General features: G+C 44.9%; 1 protein-coding gene across 2 annotated transcripts in view; it reads right to left on the minus strand.

The window, feature by feature from the left end:
• SH3PXD2A (SH3 and PX domains 2A) overlaps positions 1-16,415 on the minus strand; it is a 235,269-nt gene that overhangs the window by 125,469 nt on the left and 93,385 nt on the right. For both annotated transcript variants that reach the window (XM_066554682.1, XM_066554681.1), the window contains exons 4-5: positions 10,582-10,658; positions 2,010-2,101 (exon numbers count right to left, since the gene is read on the minus strand). In XM_066554682.1, the coding sequence (XP_066410779.1) occupies positions 2,010-2,101; positions 10,582-10,658 (169 nt within the window). The remainder of the gene's footprint in view (positions 1-2,009; positions 2,102-10,581; positions 10,659-16,415) is intronic.

The following is a 16,415-nucleotide window of genomic DNA, read 5'->3' on the forward strand; positions in this document are numbered from 1 at the left end:
CAGTGAGAGGAATGATGAACAATGAGGTCCAGGGAAGACTGAATTCAAAGGGCTTGGGCACCACTGGCTCACTGTTTCTGGAGGGGCTTGACAGAGTAAGAAAACAAGGGAATACACTGAGATTTCTCTGGAATCATGCTCCTTCCTGCAGTGCCTGCTGAGGTTCAGAATCGCCCTGGAGGTGTCCTTCCCCCAGACCCTACACAGTGGTCCAGTGAGCCTCAGATCTCCTCCCTTCCCCCTCAGTTCACAGAAGAAAAACACTAAGATGTTTCCGTTGGCTTTTACATCATCTTTTTGTAGAGACTAATCTTCAGTTTCAACAATACATCTTTTGTGAAGCACTCCCAGCAGAAACCTTAGACACCTTCCCTAAGATCTGTTTGCTTACAGAAGACGAGGTAGGATTTGTTTAAACCCAGCTAGATTAATGTCTTGCAGACATTAGTGAAGTGAGATTTAATCAGGTTATTGCTCTACATTTTCCAGGGAAATAAATCACACTTATTACTAGGTTGGAATAGGATGCAAGGCTTGGGCTGAGAACATTTAGTCTTTTTTGTTTTTCCAGAGGGGAGTGAAGGGATAACTTGAAAATTCCTGCAAGGCTGTCAAACAGGCCCTCTACAACTTTGAGTAGGGACAAGGGATGCAAGCCATAATGGTTAGTGTACATCTGGGGGTGGGCCTGGGTCCCAGGCCCCTGCCTTGCAGAGGTGCTGTAGGGTCTGCATCAGTACAGAAAGCAGACAGAAGTTTCAAGCAGACTCATAACCTCCATATGAGATCCTCCACGTGAACTCTTCCCTAACTCTGAGGACCTAACTTCTCTTCTGGATGTGTGTTTCTGCCTGGCACACAGGGATGTGTCTTTGCATTGCAAATGGGGTGTTGTGGGATCAAGCAACATTTGCAAACCTACTTGCAGACCCTAAATGGAAACTCTCAGTGATGCTAGTATGCTTTCTTTAGTACACATGTTAACACATCTCCTTGTACAAACCTGTGCATGTGCAAGGAACAAAGTCTGGGAAATCAAATTGCAAAGGTCCTCCTCTCTTTTTCACCAACATGGAAGCAGACAGCTGAAGCCAATATAAATCTTTTCAATAACTACAGGTTTGCATGTGCTGAAGTGCCCAGAACTCATAAGCTTTGCATCCATTTCCCCTTATCCAGTGGGCTGTGCAAACATGAGAGAAAGCAAATTACAGTAACACTGCCTGCAATCAGGTTTCAAATCATGCAACAAAGCAGCACAAAACACAATGGGACCAAGTCAAAATCTTATTGCAGAGTACAATAAAATATATCCTGTTTGGGATGAAAGAGAAAAGGAAATACCAGGCCAGGCAGCTCTGTTGCTTGTAAATACCCTCCTGCCAATGCTTTCCCTGGATAAATGAGTCCTATGGACCCTGAGTGCATCAGCATGAATCAGCCTGTCTGCTCCAAGGTAAAGGCTACAATTCTGTCTCGTGTTTAATGGGAGCTCTTTCCCTCCTCCTTTTCTTGGCTTCCTGCTCAGAAAGAATAGACTCTCCAGAGACAATTTTGGATCTGGACCACAATCTTGCTCCCTACCGATAGCTAAGTATCTCTGGGCAGGAGTACATTTAAAGAAGCAGCTGGTAATTATGAGCCAAGTGCTTACTGGCAGGATTTCCCCCTGCTACTGAGCCAATGCTTTTTGGGAACTGAATGACTCCCTGGTGATAACTATCAGGTAAAACCTACAAACCAGGGGAGGTTCCCTCATTAGAACCATGAGCAAGAAACAATGCAAAGGTGGGTGGAGAATGGCTGAAAATTGTGTCTGAGGGCTGCTTGACTTCCCTGTCCTCCACTCACCCAAAGTGGTTGTGTGTAACTGCTGGGCATTTTCTAGGTAGCAATGAAAGCTACAAAATCTGTTCCCACGTCTACAGCAGTAATGAAAACAAATGACCTTTTCCTTCCAGCTAATCAAAATGTACTGAGCAGCACTGAAAAACCATCACCACACTTACTCTTTTGGAGGGTTAAGGTCTTCTGGGCGAGCCTCGAAGAACCTGAAGACTTCATCACACTGTGAAATATGGGGAGGAAGCCGAACCAGTGCCTGCAAAACAAAGCAGAGGGTGAGAAGCACTTAGACATAAGCCAAGTTTAAAACATGGCATCAAAATCTAAACTGCCAAGCACAAGGAGGCAAAACATCCTGGCAAGGGGAAAGGAATACTGAAGAATACAGGTTAGCAGCACACCTGGCTACTAACCTGAGAAGAAAGGAAACAACAAGCCCTGACTACAAATGTCAGGTAGGAAGCAATGAATTCAGACAAGCAGCAGTTCTTAGAATCAGCCAATGTAATTTATTTTGCCACGTGCTCAAGAGCAGAGTTTGGTCCATAAGTGCAAAACCATGACACTGCACTTATGTGCAGATAAGTGCTCTGTGGCTGGGACAGTCTGTGATATGGGCTTGCACAGCACCTCACACACTGAGGTTAGGGCTTACAGGCCTTGTGTCAATGCACACAAATTCAACACCCACTCAGACAACAGATTAATGTGCTCATAAAGCCTTCCATGAAGCGCTGTCCACACAAAAAGCAGAGTTTGCTAAAAAAAAACCCATAACCAAACCAAACCAAACAACAATTTGCTCCTAAATTAACAGGAAAGGAAGTTTGATTAAGTGCCTGAAAAAAACAAATCAAACCCAACCAAAACACAGAGAGGCTTTTTTTGAATGAAGAAGGTTGCACAGCACATCCTGGCTAGCAGTGTCTGTGCACTGGCCTTGGCAGAGGGACATAGCACTTGTCACATTCAGCAATAGCTAAGTACAGTCTGGGCATCAACCACATTATGTTGAAGTGTACTGGAAAGCAAGAACTGAAATAAGACAAGCACACAAGGCAGAAACATGCTATGAATTTGCTGTTCAGAATCTAGATCTTTATGGTGCCAAAAGAAGTTAAAGAGCTGTCCCCAGCCCACAGAGATGGGGCAGCAGCTCTCAGTGACCTGACTGGGAGGCTGCCTCCAGAAATGACAAGCAGGAGAGGAAAAGAGGCTGGACTTCACCTCCTCCTGCGCTAAGTTATGCTGAAAATAGGCCACAGGTTAAATATAGACCAAGCTTCTTAGAGTTGCTATAAACCTGTTTGACAAAATGAGATTGTCTGGCTCTCCTCCTAGTTGAAAGTAGGACAAACAATCTTGAAAGACGGATGAAAAATTGCACCAGAACTAAATGAAGATGCATTAGGTGAACAGGTTATATTAACCATGAGACATCTGACTGATCTTGGTCAGACACGCCAGAAGGTCCAACCAAAGCACAAAGGCAGGACAGGGCAGTTGGTTACCAACACAGCTGTTTTTAGCCAGGCTTTAGAAGTGGCCAGATTTGTTTCCAAGACCACATTTGCTTGGGGATGTGAAGGAAAAGAGTTGGAAAAAGCCTGCTATGAAATTGCAGTCTCCAGTATTAGATGACTGGGTCTTGTTTTGAGGTGTTCATAAATTCAAAGTCAAATGCTTCACACCTACAGCTCTCCTCTCCTTTGTGAAGGGAACATTAAGGGCATTAGGAAAATTCATTTGGTATCACTAGGCCTGTGAAAAATGAAGCTCTGGCCTTTGGTCATGTGGAATTGCACTATGGAGCTGAAAAAGATGCCTTGCAAAGGAAGCAGCATCAGATGCAGCAGCTGGGCAAGAGCTTGGTGGGTGCAAGTGCCAGGGTAAGCACCACTGGCTGCTGCACTAAGGCAGGATGAAACTGAACAGCTGGAAAGCTCAAGCACTTTTACGAGAACAAAGGATGCCCTGGTCTCCACCTCTGTTTGTTCAAACTTGTCTAAAAGTGTAACAAAGGTGTGAGCTCTGCCTTTTTTCCTACTGTACACAAATACATGCATCCAGCTGACAAACCAGGAATAACACTGGGAAGTCAGGAAGTGCCCAGGAATAGTAATGATCACAGCATGTTGAAAGAGCCATGCCTCACCAGCACTGGCTAACAAGAACATAAACAACATTTATTCATCTGCACCCCAAGCAAGAGACAGCAAAGCAATGCTGTCTACCCAACAGTGGATGGAGCTGATATTTAGCACTGGCTCTACTACTCACACCCTTTTTGGTTAGGGCAGGTTACTTAACCTCTTTTCATCAAATTCAGCTGGGATATATCTTCAGTTACCCCCTTACAATGCTGAGCAATAACACTTACCTAATCTGCAGAAAGGTTAGGAGGCTCAGATATTCAATATCTACAGTGTGTTTTGAAATCCCAAAGGGCTCAATCTTGCACAGTCAATGGGGCAGGAGCAAGCAGTGCAAACCATATGCATCATTACTAGAGAAACACAAATACCCGAGTCACACCCAGTACGGGGTGTCTGGGGCATCAGATGCGTTCCCAAAGAGTCCCCACTTCCCTACAGGTCACAGGTGCTCACCCTTCCCAAGAGCCAGGCTCCAGATGTCAATACTGAGCTGAGCACAGAGTAGGTGTTCAGTGATGGAGGAATGAAAAGCTGCTGTGAAGATTTTTGTTTCTAAATTGAGGGATGCTTTGGGAAATCTGAACCCCCTGAATCTGTGGTTGGCTGCCTGGAAACCCCCAGAAGCACTGTGGTCCTGCTGAGCTGAAGGGGGATGGCTGAAAAGCACCTCTCTGACTCCAGGCTTTTGTAGGGAGTGGATAAAAATCAGCCAGTCATTTCCACACCCAGCCATCCACCTTCCCACCCTGGGGCAGGGCTGGCTCTTCTGCTTCTGAATCATCTCCCCGTGCTGCAATTTCCAGGCTTATGCACAGAGATGGACTGAAATCCAGCCCATAGTAACTTGCCATTGCATGCTTTTTGGGAAGCTCAGGTGTAAAGTCAAACCAGTCCATTTTTACTTTTTTTTTTTAAGGAACAAAACCCAAAAAAGTGGTAAGAAACTCTAAGAAATGGTTAAAAAAAGTGCAACCAAGGATATTAACCAATCAGGACCTTTCTATTAAATTTTGAATAGCAGCAGGGAGCAGTGACACTGTTTAGTGAGACAAGTGTCTCTTCAGCAAATACACAACACTCACATGAACAAGTCAAAGCCAACACGATCCTGGTGAGCAAACAAAAAGTGAACTGAGGAGATCAGGGACACGCTGTCACTCTGCAAGGGGAAAATGCAAGCTTCTGGCATTCCCAGCAAGACAGTTCCAGGGCAGAGCTGAAACAGCCTGAAGGAAAGACTGCAGGGTCAAGGGAAGAAGTGTTAAGAGGAACAAAGAGGAACACAAAGGTGAGAAAGGACAGGGAAGTGACATTCTTCTGGGGATGTGGAAACCAGAGGTAAACACACACAGCTACAAACAGCAAGCATCCAGGAACAGCAAGGAACTTGCACAGGAAAGGTGAGAGATAAAAAGAGCCAGCAAGCAGAACTCAGCCTTGCACAAGCATTGAGAACTATCAGTAACAGCATGTTTCCTTGCTTGGCATGCACAGGATGTGCACTGCTCAGCCCTCACACATCCCTCAGGAGATAGATAGGCTTTCATGTGTCCTTCCAGCCTGTAATCATGTCTGGCTCTATAGTATAGCTTACAGCCTTGCAGAGCAGGTGACTCAAAAGGCTATTGAAAAGCTTAACATTAGGCAGGGTGTGAGCAGGGTGTGCTGGGGATGGCCAGGTACTCTCAGAGCCCCAGCCCACCTGTGGAAAGCTGCTGTGTGCCACACATAGCAATCAAAACCAGCAGAGCACCAAGTGCAGGCAGGGGTTCATTGCTTGAGGTTACAAGAACTGGAAACTGCTCTGTGGGACGGTATCACAGCTCAAAGGGTTCATGGAATACATGGTATAAAACCCTGCAGGCACACCTAATGATGAATATTGAGGGCTGTGAGTTGCATTTTTGCAGGTACATTTATAGAAAGCTGATGCAGAGATGTGTGTATGCAGAGATGCACAGCACATGTGTGTGTATTTGCACAGAATGGTATTCACCCATGGTGAATATTTGCACAGAATGGTATTCACCCCACTGAACTTCATGTGTCTTACATGGGAGACTGCCCACACTCGTCTATCAGCTTGTATCATTGCTAGAGAAAGAGCAGCATCCTCAGAGGGTGCTTTGTCTACCCCCTGCCATGAGTGTCTGGCTCTGGAAGGGGTGAATCATTGATTGTCTTCACACAGCCCCTAGAGACACTTCAGATGCACAACTTTTAAATCCCTAATGTCCAGTGGGTTTCTTCCCAGCTCTGCATACAAAGACACAGTGCCAGCTCACAATACTGCACAGTTATGACTCCCTTACTTTTCCTCTAATTGTTTATCATTTTCATTAACATTAGTCACTAGAGCCAGATGTTTGGGAATGGCCATGAGCCCAGCAAGGGGGAAGGTGCAAATAAAATAGATAATTTCTGAGAACAAAGAAATAAGTTGTTTTATCTATATGAAAACACCTTCTGTTTGACTGAGAACCTCGAACTAAAGCACTGAAGTGGTGGATGGCAAACACTGACAGGCAGGCAAGGAAGTGGATGAAGAATGAATGGTGGTGGTTCAGACTGGAGAAGACGTGGGAATAAATAAAGAGCTGAGAAACGGAGGAAAGAGGGTGCAGTTTTGGAAGTAACTGGAACATTGTAAGAGCTCTGGCATGGAAGCACCATAACACAATGGAAAACAAGGCTCTGCTCCAGGTGCTGAGGAGAGTGTTGCAAAAAATAAACTCTCATTACTGCAGCCAGTCTAAACGCATTGGGATTCTGAAACATGAATTAAAGATGTCAGATCAAGTTTGAAAGTATTTCACTAATAACAGATAAATTTTGAAAGTATTTTAGTTAAACTCCCATTCTTGACCAGGACTACAATTCCATCTTCAATCAAACTAGCTTAGTTGTACAACAGATAGAGAGAGAAATGTCTGTGTACCTGTCTTGACAGGCTCAAGGATTAAACCTTGAAAGAGAGGCAGGACTGAGACCAAGAGGGAGGTAATTATGTTTGTGAAATATGGTCTCTCAAATAGTGAACATTAATAAAAGAATGACATTAATAAAAGTACTTCCTGGCACTGATGTGACTCGCTCATTTAATTTCTATTTAGGTGGTGCCCATTTGGATACTCAAGTCTCATTAGAGAAAAGCTCCCAAGCTTCTACTTAAAACCATATCCAGTTTTATGGGACAGCATGAAGGCATGTGACAAAAGCAGGTTAGTGTCTATGACAATGGGATGTTACATCTTAAGGTCTTCCCTGCACAAAGATGCTTCCCTCAATTAGGATCAGCACACACAAATTTATGGAAGTCAGCAAATTCTGGCCCGAGTCTTCCCAGAGAGCTGTGAAAGGACAGAGTGACAGTTTTGTGAACCACTGACCTGAAGGTCTTTCTTGAAGACAGGATGGTACACACTGGACAAACACTTACCAGAGGTGTGTTTGAGATCAAAAGCCTCATAAATAAAATGCCCCTCGGGAAGGGAGCTCTATGAAGTTGCTCTTTCTTTCACATTGGCAAAAATTCCTAAACAAATTTAGAAAATCGGGCCAAATGAGCCCAGAAGACCTTAAATCACACTAAACTAATTCCAAGCCTACAGTTAAGAGGGAAATCATCCAGAGAGACTAATTCCAGTGGGCAGCACACATTTACTGGCAAAACACAGTTTGTTTGGTAACTCACTCAGGTTACCAATAAGGACATCCAGGCTCTGCACTTTCATGTTTACAGATGAGAAAACTCCTGGAAATCTTCCCATGTATCCCACTCCTCTCATTTTCATTGCAACTTCAAAGTTTCTTGCAGCCTTAGCAAAACCACTGGCCTAGGTACCTCTGTGATGGCATTCCTCTAAGCTGCTACAATGCACTAGGAACAACCCAGGCATGAGGGGTACAGAGATGGAAGCTGTAGGGTCCAGAGGGATCATGCCCCTGATACAGAATCTTCTGCAGACCTCCCCTTACTGCCAAGCATCCCCACAAACTCTAAGACAGCCTCTGCCTGTTCCTGGCACAGAAACCACAAACACTTCCACACAGCAGGAGTAAGACCTGCTTCTCAGCCATGCAAATTTCCACACTGACAGACAGTCTGCAAAAACAAAACAACAAATGGTCAAACATTTGCATCGCCCATTTGTGCTTCAGCTTTCCAGGACAGGTGAAATGGATGGAGAACTCTTATCTTGCAAAAAAACCCAAAATGCCATGAACTTTGCATTTGAACCTGCCTCCCCCTCTGCTGCCACACAGATTCCAGGGGACAGAGGTCTATTGTTTTGTTTATTCATTTTATTCCATCAGCTTCACCCACATCATTCCAGCAAAAATCTCTAATTTTTTCAGATTTGTCAGCCTACCCATTTGAGGATTAATGTGGACATAAGCTTCGAACTCTTATAGAAGTAGGACTGAACTTGTCAAAATTATGCTCTTGCTCTACAGTTCCATACAATTCTCTAAAGAGTCAAAATATCCACTGGAGAAGGGTAGAAAAGCAGAAAATGGGTACAAAGGCAAATTAAATACAAATTACAGTAAACTGCAAACTAAATAAAAAGACACTACATCAAGCACAAGAAACATATGTGCCAGAGACCACAGGAATAATATTCTGGAGAAGTCACTCAAGGTTAGTGATACTCAGTGCTGAGAACCACTGTGGCTGCTGCTGGAGACAGGAAACACTGGGCTGGGGGAAACTGGGCTAATCCAACACTTCAGGGTCTCTGTTCACAAATGCAGCATCTATCAATACATGGATTAAGTAAACAGATTGGCTTCAGGGACATATCCAACCATGTCTGAGCAGCAGCAGCAGATTTGAACCAAAGTGAAACCATTCTGTGATTCTATGACCTGAGCCAGAATTCTCCAAGAGAGAAAAAAGGAAATGCAGAGAGCAGGAATCACAGCACCACAGTGTCAGTGAATGTGCCATCAGCCACAACACACCCCTTGGCCATGACCAGTGGAGCCCCAGCAGGCCTGGCTGGGTCAGGTCAGGTCTGTCTGGGACACAGACAATGGGGTCCCAGAGAACCAGCTGCCCCTGGTCACTGCTTTCACTGCTGGGTGACAAAGTCCCTGCTTTCCCCACCAGCATCTGCTGGGTGAACCCTGACATCAGCTGGCCTTGCTGCTCCTGTCGCCGGCAGTTCCTGTCTGAAGGAGGGCGGCTGGGGACCCACTGAGACCCTACATATTTCAGAAAGAGTCATTTGGCTGCCAGCAGGAAGACAGTACACTAATTGTCACACAAGAAAGCCTGATCTCATGAGAGAAGACTTTAATTGAAGCTTCCTCACCCCGGGGGTGCAGATGGCATGGGTTTCACCACCACCACCACCACCCCCAGCACGCCTCAGGCGCTTTGGCAATCTGCTTCCAATTTTGGATGAGCAAATGTCTGACTGGAGAAGTTCTTGGGAATGCTTTTTTCCCCCTCCACCTGCTCCTCTGACTTTCTAAAAATGGAAAGAAAACCTCAAGGGAAATAAGAGAGGAAGTCTGGGGTTTAAATAATGTGCTGACGGACTCAATACCTCTGCAAAAACTGGGAATCCTACTTGCCTAAGCAAGTAGAACTTGCCTAAGCAAACGACTTTTATTCTACTGACAGAGAATTAATTATCATCAAACCATAAACTCTAGTTTAGAAAGAAAAGATTAGGTGGCTTAATATCCTTCTCAACAGAGTCAAGCTTTTCTGTCCAGCAATAAATTTCCAGGCTTTCACTCATGAGGAGAAGCATTCCTGGAAGACACAGGTCCACCCTCAGTGCTGCACCAGCCACTGCTGTCCCTCATGTGGCACCCGGGGACAGACAGGCAGAAAACAGAAGAAAACAGCACCTTAGTTGTGCCACTCTGTGATGGTGTTCACAGGGGTTCTTGGATGAGGGAAGAGATGAGGATTTGACTCCATGTTTCAGAAGGCTCGATTTATTATTTTATTATATATATTACATTAAAACTATACTAAAAGAATAGAAGAAAGGATTTCATCAGAAGACTAGTTAAGAATAGAATAATAAGGAATGATAACAAAAGCTTCTGTCTTGGACAGAGAGTCTGGGCCAGCTGACTGTGATTGGCAATTAATTAAAAACAGCCAACATGGGCCAATCACAGATGCACCTGTTGCATTCCACAGCAGCAGATAACCATTGTTTACATTTTGTTCCTAAGGCCTCTCAGCTTCTCAGGAGGAAAAATCCTAAGGAAAGGATTTTTCATAAAAGATGTCTGCAACACCACTCTGCCTACTCAACTCTTAAATCATCAAGGCTGATGCAGAAAAAAAATCCACATTTAGGCAGGTGAGGCTTAGAGCCTTTACAGAGTAAATGAGGCACCAAACCAGTACATTAAGTTTGCCAGGGAAAATGCTGCGAGGACCCTGGGAGCACATGGCGGCCTGTTTCCACCTGCCCTGTTAGTCTGGGTGGTGTTTGGGAAGGACCATCCTTCCCTGTGATGGTGTCAGCACTCTCCAGCAGGGAAATGCAAGCATGGTGGTGCCCTGAGCCCCCAGGCAGGAGGGCTGTGCTCCCCAGAGCCTTACCCTGCAGTACTCATCGATGGGCTTCAGCCTCTTCACTGCTACGTCTCGGACATGGCTCCTCCGGAACAGGATCTTGCCTGAGGAGAGAACACACGAGAGGGGAGGGTTAGGGGCATCACCAGCCATGTGGGACAGCACAGCAGCACCAAGCAGACAAGAGTTTCATCCCTGGCTCCAACCATGGTTGTCAGCATGAAACCTGGATGACTGCCACCACAGCCCTGCCTGTGTGAGCTTCCACAGGGGACCCAGGGAGTTATGGGACAGAGGGGGGTTCTGATTTCACCCTGCAGGTAACACAAAAGGTTTTGGTCCCCTTGTAGTGATGGCACTACCCTGAAATGGACTGACACTACGTTATGACTCGCTCCCAATTGAGGGTCACTTTGGCATGGCCATGCTGGCTGTGCAGGAAGCCTCAGGGGCTCCATCTGCTCCCCACTCAGCTGCCTCCCACTGTGGATGCTCCTGCCCTTCCAGGCAGACAAACCACACACCCAGCTCACAAGCAAATACAAGACTGCTGGTGACAGAGCCCTTATAAATCTACACGGAGAAACCAAATAACAGAAGAAAAATAAACAAACTTTTTTTTAAACTAAAAGAAAAATAATAACCTCCATGTTCTTACTGGATGACATTTCTGCAAGCAGTTAAGATTAAATAAACAACCGGGTTTTGTGTGAAACTGATTGTAACAAAGTTTATCAAAATAATCTAGGAACTGATTTTCCCCACACACAAGGATGTCACAGAGTTGGTATTTTTTTGGCTAGAAGGGATTATATCTTCATATCCTTTTTTGGTGGTTTTCTTCCTTTTTCCTTTTGTGCTGTATTTCTTTTAATATAATCAGACAAGAATAAATTGTATGTTCTCCTTGTGGTAGAAGAAAACAGGATCTGCCAGCATTATTTAGTCCATGAAATATCTATTAAAAAACCACATCTATACTACACCCCGCTCCAAACTACTTCTACCAACAGGCAAATAAGATACTCACCCATAGATTGTGAGATAAGAAACTGGACTAAGAAATCAAATCAGATCCAAAATCTGAATATGTGGCTTTGACTTTATCCGATTGCACAATCTGAGAGGTTAATGAAAGGCAGCCTTTGACAGTCCAGTAGCAAAGGCTCTAAGCCTCCCCCAGACACTGCCCCTTTTGGCTGCCTTTTCCTCCATAGCTGCTAATCTGGAAGGTGTTAAAGCCTTTTGTTTCAGACAGGAGAAAGTGGTTTATCTTTATCCCCAATTCTGGCAACAAAACAGTTTGTGCTGTGAGGTAAAGCTATTTCCTGGTGCCATCAGCTTCTCTCTCTGGGTTCCCTGTGGTTATCTCATTACTATGCTGATGTTGAGCCATCCCTGTAGGAATGTGATGCCTTGTGGTCACTGAGAAATCTTCAGTGGGTGTCTGAGACATTGCATCATCTTGAGCAATTTAGTCAAATTGCACCAGCTTGAGCAATTTAGTCAAAAGCAGCTGGAGAAGGGAAGTGACCCTTCCATCCTCCTGCACTGACCCACACTGGACACACTGAAAGATTCTTGATTTCCTGCTTCTCTGTTTGGTAAATGGTGAGAATTATCTGCCTTGAGGATCACACTTACACTGCATAACAGCAATAAACTGCTTTTTGGGAGCAGAAAGAGGTAGGGGTAGCTATAGAAAAAGGAATAGTTCCTTTCTCAGTGCTCCAGAAATGCTGGTGTAGGAGACCTTGGTATTTTTTTTTCAACTTTTATAAATATACTGCAAAGAGAAAATGACATTTTGGAAACATTCTCACTTTCTGGCTTTCCTGTTTTCAGTTCAAGCCATGAGTTGAAAGTTGAACGGGTGACCATACAAAAACATAAAGGAACCAAAGATTTAAACACATGAAAGATCTCCTGTAAATGCAACTCAGCTTTTCTAAAAGTAATAATAAAGAATGTTATATTAAACAGAGTATGAAAAAGACCCCAGGATATGATGATTCTTAATTCAGTCCTTAAATGGAAATGGAAAATATCAGGGCAACTGTGGTGTTAGGACAAAGCGAAGCCCAGAACGTGCTTCCATTTTAATCCTGTCAGCAAAAGGAAGATTTTCCTTCTACTACTGGAAACTGGAAAAGGCTTGATGAGGCCAGTGGGGAAGATCTGTAGCTGCCCAGTCCAGTATGGCATTCAAAGCTGAGATCTGGAGAAGACTGGGTATTTTAGAGCACCATGGAGTGGCAGTCAACAAAGAAAAAACAAGAAGAAAAACAAGGACGCTCTGCAAACATATCCAGTTCTGATGGGCAGCAAGGAGGGGACCCCCACCCCCACAAATTCTGGAGGTCGGCAGGCAGAGAAGTCTCATTGACAGAGTGACCCAAGGAGGGACAGCTTCCCAAGTGCCCAGCTTCTTCCCTTGTCTGGGAAGACAGACTGTGCTGATAAAGGGTCAAAGCCAGCACAACGAACCAGCAGGAACTGATGGCAGACCCAGTGCCAGTTCCTGCTGCTCTCTCCAGCTCCCCCTTTTCTCCTGCTCTTCCTCTGAAAGCAAGGGAGGTCCCACAGGACTGGAAAAGGAAGGGAATGTGAGAGACCCATATTGTACACTCTTTACCTTCTCCAAGTGAGTGCAGACCCCATAATGGAAAGCTTTGCCTAACACGGGAGACAGGGTCACCATAAATTCAGGGAAGGCAGAGAGCTGGGCAGCAGGAGCACATCAACCAGCAAGGAGCCCTCTGGACAGCACTGGAAGGGAGTATTTTGCCCAGCACCAACATCAAGTGGGAAAGTTCCAGGGTGGCTGGTAAATGCAGAACAGTCCAGACAATTTCCTGGCGAGGGTGGAGTAGTGGTTTATGTGCCACTTGGCTTTTCCTCTGGGAATATAAGGAAGGGATCTCTTCTCTGTGAGTACAGAGAGCACTGCTTTCTCCCTCCTGAATTTTACTGCAGCTCTTTTAAGTCTCCTCAGGCACTACAGCCCCATTTTACAGAAGGATGAGTGGCTTTTCAGCATGCTGCAGCCCAGCTAGGAAGTGAACAGGAAGTCTGTCTCAATTCAGATGGGAAGTCAAAGGTTACATGAGATGATGCTGCCTCATGCAAATATTTCATTCACTGGTGTGCCAGGCTTGGACAGGGCCAAGGGAGGTCTGGCACATGTTAGGAAGGGCTCTGAAGACAGCAGCAATTGGAAAGAGAGACGTGGGAAAGACAGGGCTCCAGCCTTTCTGCTAATGCAGGATAACAGTATTTATTTTTATAATTTTTTCTTTAAAGAAAATATTATTCCTCAGAAATTAATATGGATAAGAGGCAAAGTATCAGGTTTAACATAGTAGAAGACATCTTAAGTCATCCCTTCATCTGTGTGTGTGTGTGTGTGTGTATATATATATGTAGTCTTTAATTTCACGACCACACACTTCTTCTCTCATAAGACCTAAGTTTCCTCCTGTATACACAGTGGGTGCACAAAGTGGGAATAATAAAGCTATGCAGGAGATTGTCCATCTGGCAGCTGCTGATTCTGTAAGCTTAAATGTATCCTCAGAATATCATTTTATTCCTGCATCACCTCATACTTGGAGTAACATAGACTTTTAACAAGTGCCACGAGCCCCAAGAACAAGCTGGTTTAAGTGCATCCAAACACTCTGGTGCTCCCATTAGCCCACAGACCTGTGCTGAGTACACCAGAAGGGTCCACAGCCTAGTAGTTTGTAATAGCCAGGGATGTGGTTTGTACGGGGAAGAAGCCCAGCTCCTGTGGGGCTTGGTGACACTGTGGAGCATGGTCTTGAGGCAGGACAGCACCAGGCACCACCAGCAAAGAAACAGCACAAGTCCCTGAGGGGATGCCTAGCAGGAGAACCCTGCTTTCCTCTTTGAGAAGGGGGACATATGGTACACAGTCCCTACAAGCACAGCAGATGCCAGCTGTCAGCAGCCACTGCCCTTGACTGGGGATTTGTAAGCTCTCAGACAGTCTCTAAAACAAATCTCCTGATCACACCTTTCACTGCCAAGGAGAGGTGCTGCATATCCAGGCCTTGAGACCTTCTAGGGATGCCTTTGTGACCTTCCCACCTTTGTGGCAGTGGCTCAGTCCTGAGCTGCCAGCCCTGCTGCTCCCTTGGAGCCAACAGTGAGAGGCAGCTGCTGCAGGGCCAACAAGGAGCAGGGAAATTGTTTTTAGCTCCCTTCCAAATCTGACAGAGAACAGATTAATCTCTTGGTCTTACTCTCTGATTGCTGAGCTCAAGTCCCATTTCCAGGTATGTCTGGGTGATGGATTGGCCTAAGGACACCAATGGTTTGGTGCAAAGAGCCTCTGCCAGAGACAAAGAAGAGACCAAACACACTATCAAAGGGATGATGGACAAATGCATACTGACATTTAATCTTGAATTTCAAGCACCATCACCACATTTCAGAACACTACACTTCAGAATGCAGCACGTGAAGCAAGCCATATGATAAATATTCTACAGTGGACAGCATGAAGACTAATGGGAGCATTAAAAGTACTCTAATGTCTCATCTGATTTATGTTTAAAAGAGACATGTGCTGACTACAGAAGCTCCAGCTGGAGAGGTTCTGTCAGTTCTCTCTCCCAGGAGCAGGAAAGAGCTCCTGCTTCTGCCTCTTCATGTTGTTCTTGTTACTGGGCTGTTGATTCTCTGCCATTTTTACCTGAAAACCTGGGAGGCACCAGGTCTGTATGCATTGCCAAGCAACATGTTTAACCTAAGATCAACTTCTCAGAGGTACCTGGGAGATGAGGTCAGACTCTTCTTGCAGTTACACTGCATCAGTAGCATCAATAAACAAAAATAAAGAATTTAGCCCGAGTACAGTTAGAGGTTCTCCTTTTGAGCTAAGAAGCTTCTTCCAGTGTAATTACAAGTATTTTTATGAAGGCTTCTAATTCTTACACATGGCTATTAGAATTATTTTTATACACCAAATAAGCACAGGCCTGCAATCAAATATGACACAAATTCACCTCAACCCATTTAAGCTGTGACATCCACCTCAGGGTCCTGCCAAAACTCTCAGGCACCTGACACACAATCTATCTCCCAAATGGGGCATTTAAACATGCACTGCCACCTTGCACTGTAAAACAAACAAATCAACAGCACAATGACATGGAATAGAACAAAACATTATTTTTCTCATGGAAGTACGTGTGATTGTCAATCAGATGGCAATCTGATAGCAGCCAGAAGGGAGGTGTGTTCCTTACAAAATAATATCTTACTTTTAAATGGGGATTCCAGTTTCCATGGATTGTTTCACCCATGATTTCCTGGAGTCAGAAAGTCAATGCCAGGGTCCTAATACTGATGGCATTTGCTCCTGACAAAGAAAGGGGAGGGAAATGATTCATAGTGTTTCCACCAGTGGGAGGGGGAAGGACTTTTTTAATAAGTAGAAACTTGTGACAGAGTCAGAACTGTTGGCTGAACTTGTCTTGCCAAAGAGCCTCAGCTGATAAAGGCCTTTGCTAATCAGCAGGAATTACCATGGAAGGTGACAAGAGGTGATAGAGACAGATGGGGCAGCCAGGAAAGCCACATAAGCAATAACAATATTGCCCTGAGATGTGGGGGATGGTGGGGACAGTGTCCTCCTGCCCTTGGATCCTGTTTTCAATGTGCATAAGCTGCAATGTTAAAGAAAATCACTGAGAAGCAATAAAGCATGGGAAGTAACATGGCTTGTATAAAAGAGTATCACCAGGAAGAGAAATCTTCCTCCATTAGAAGTGATAAGGAGAATATGCCCTTATGTGAATAATTAGGAAAGGGGAACCAATGACAGGCAAGTG

Source organism: Molothrus aeneus, chromosome 8 (genome assembly GCF_037042795.1).
Source record: "Molothrus aeneus isolate 106 chromosome 8, BPBGC_Maene_1.0, whole genome shotgun sequence".
NCBI classification, from domain to species: domain Eukaryota; kingdom Metazoa; phylum Chordata; class Aves; order Passeriformes; family Icteridae; genus Molothrus; species Molothrus aeneus.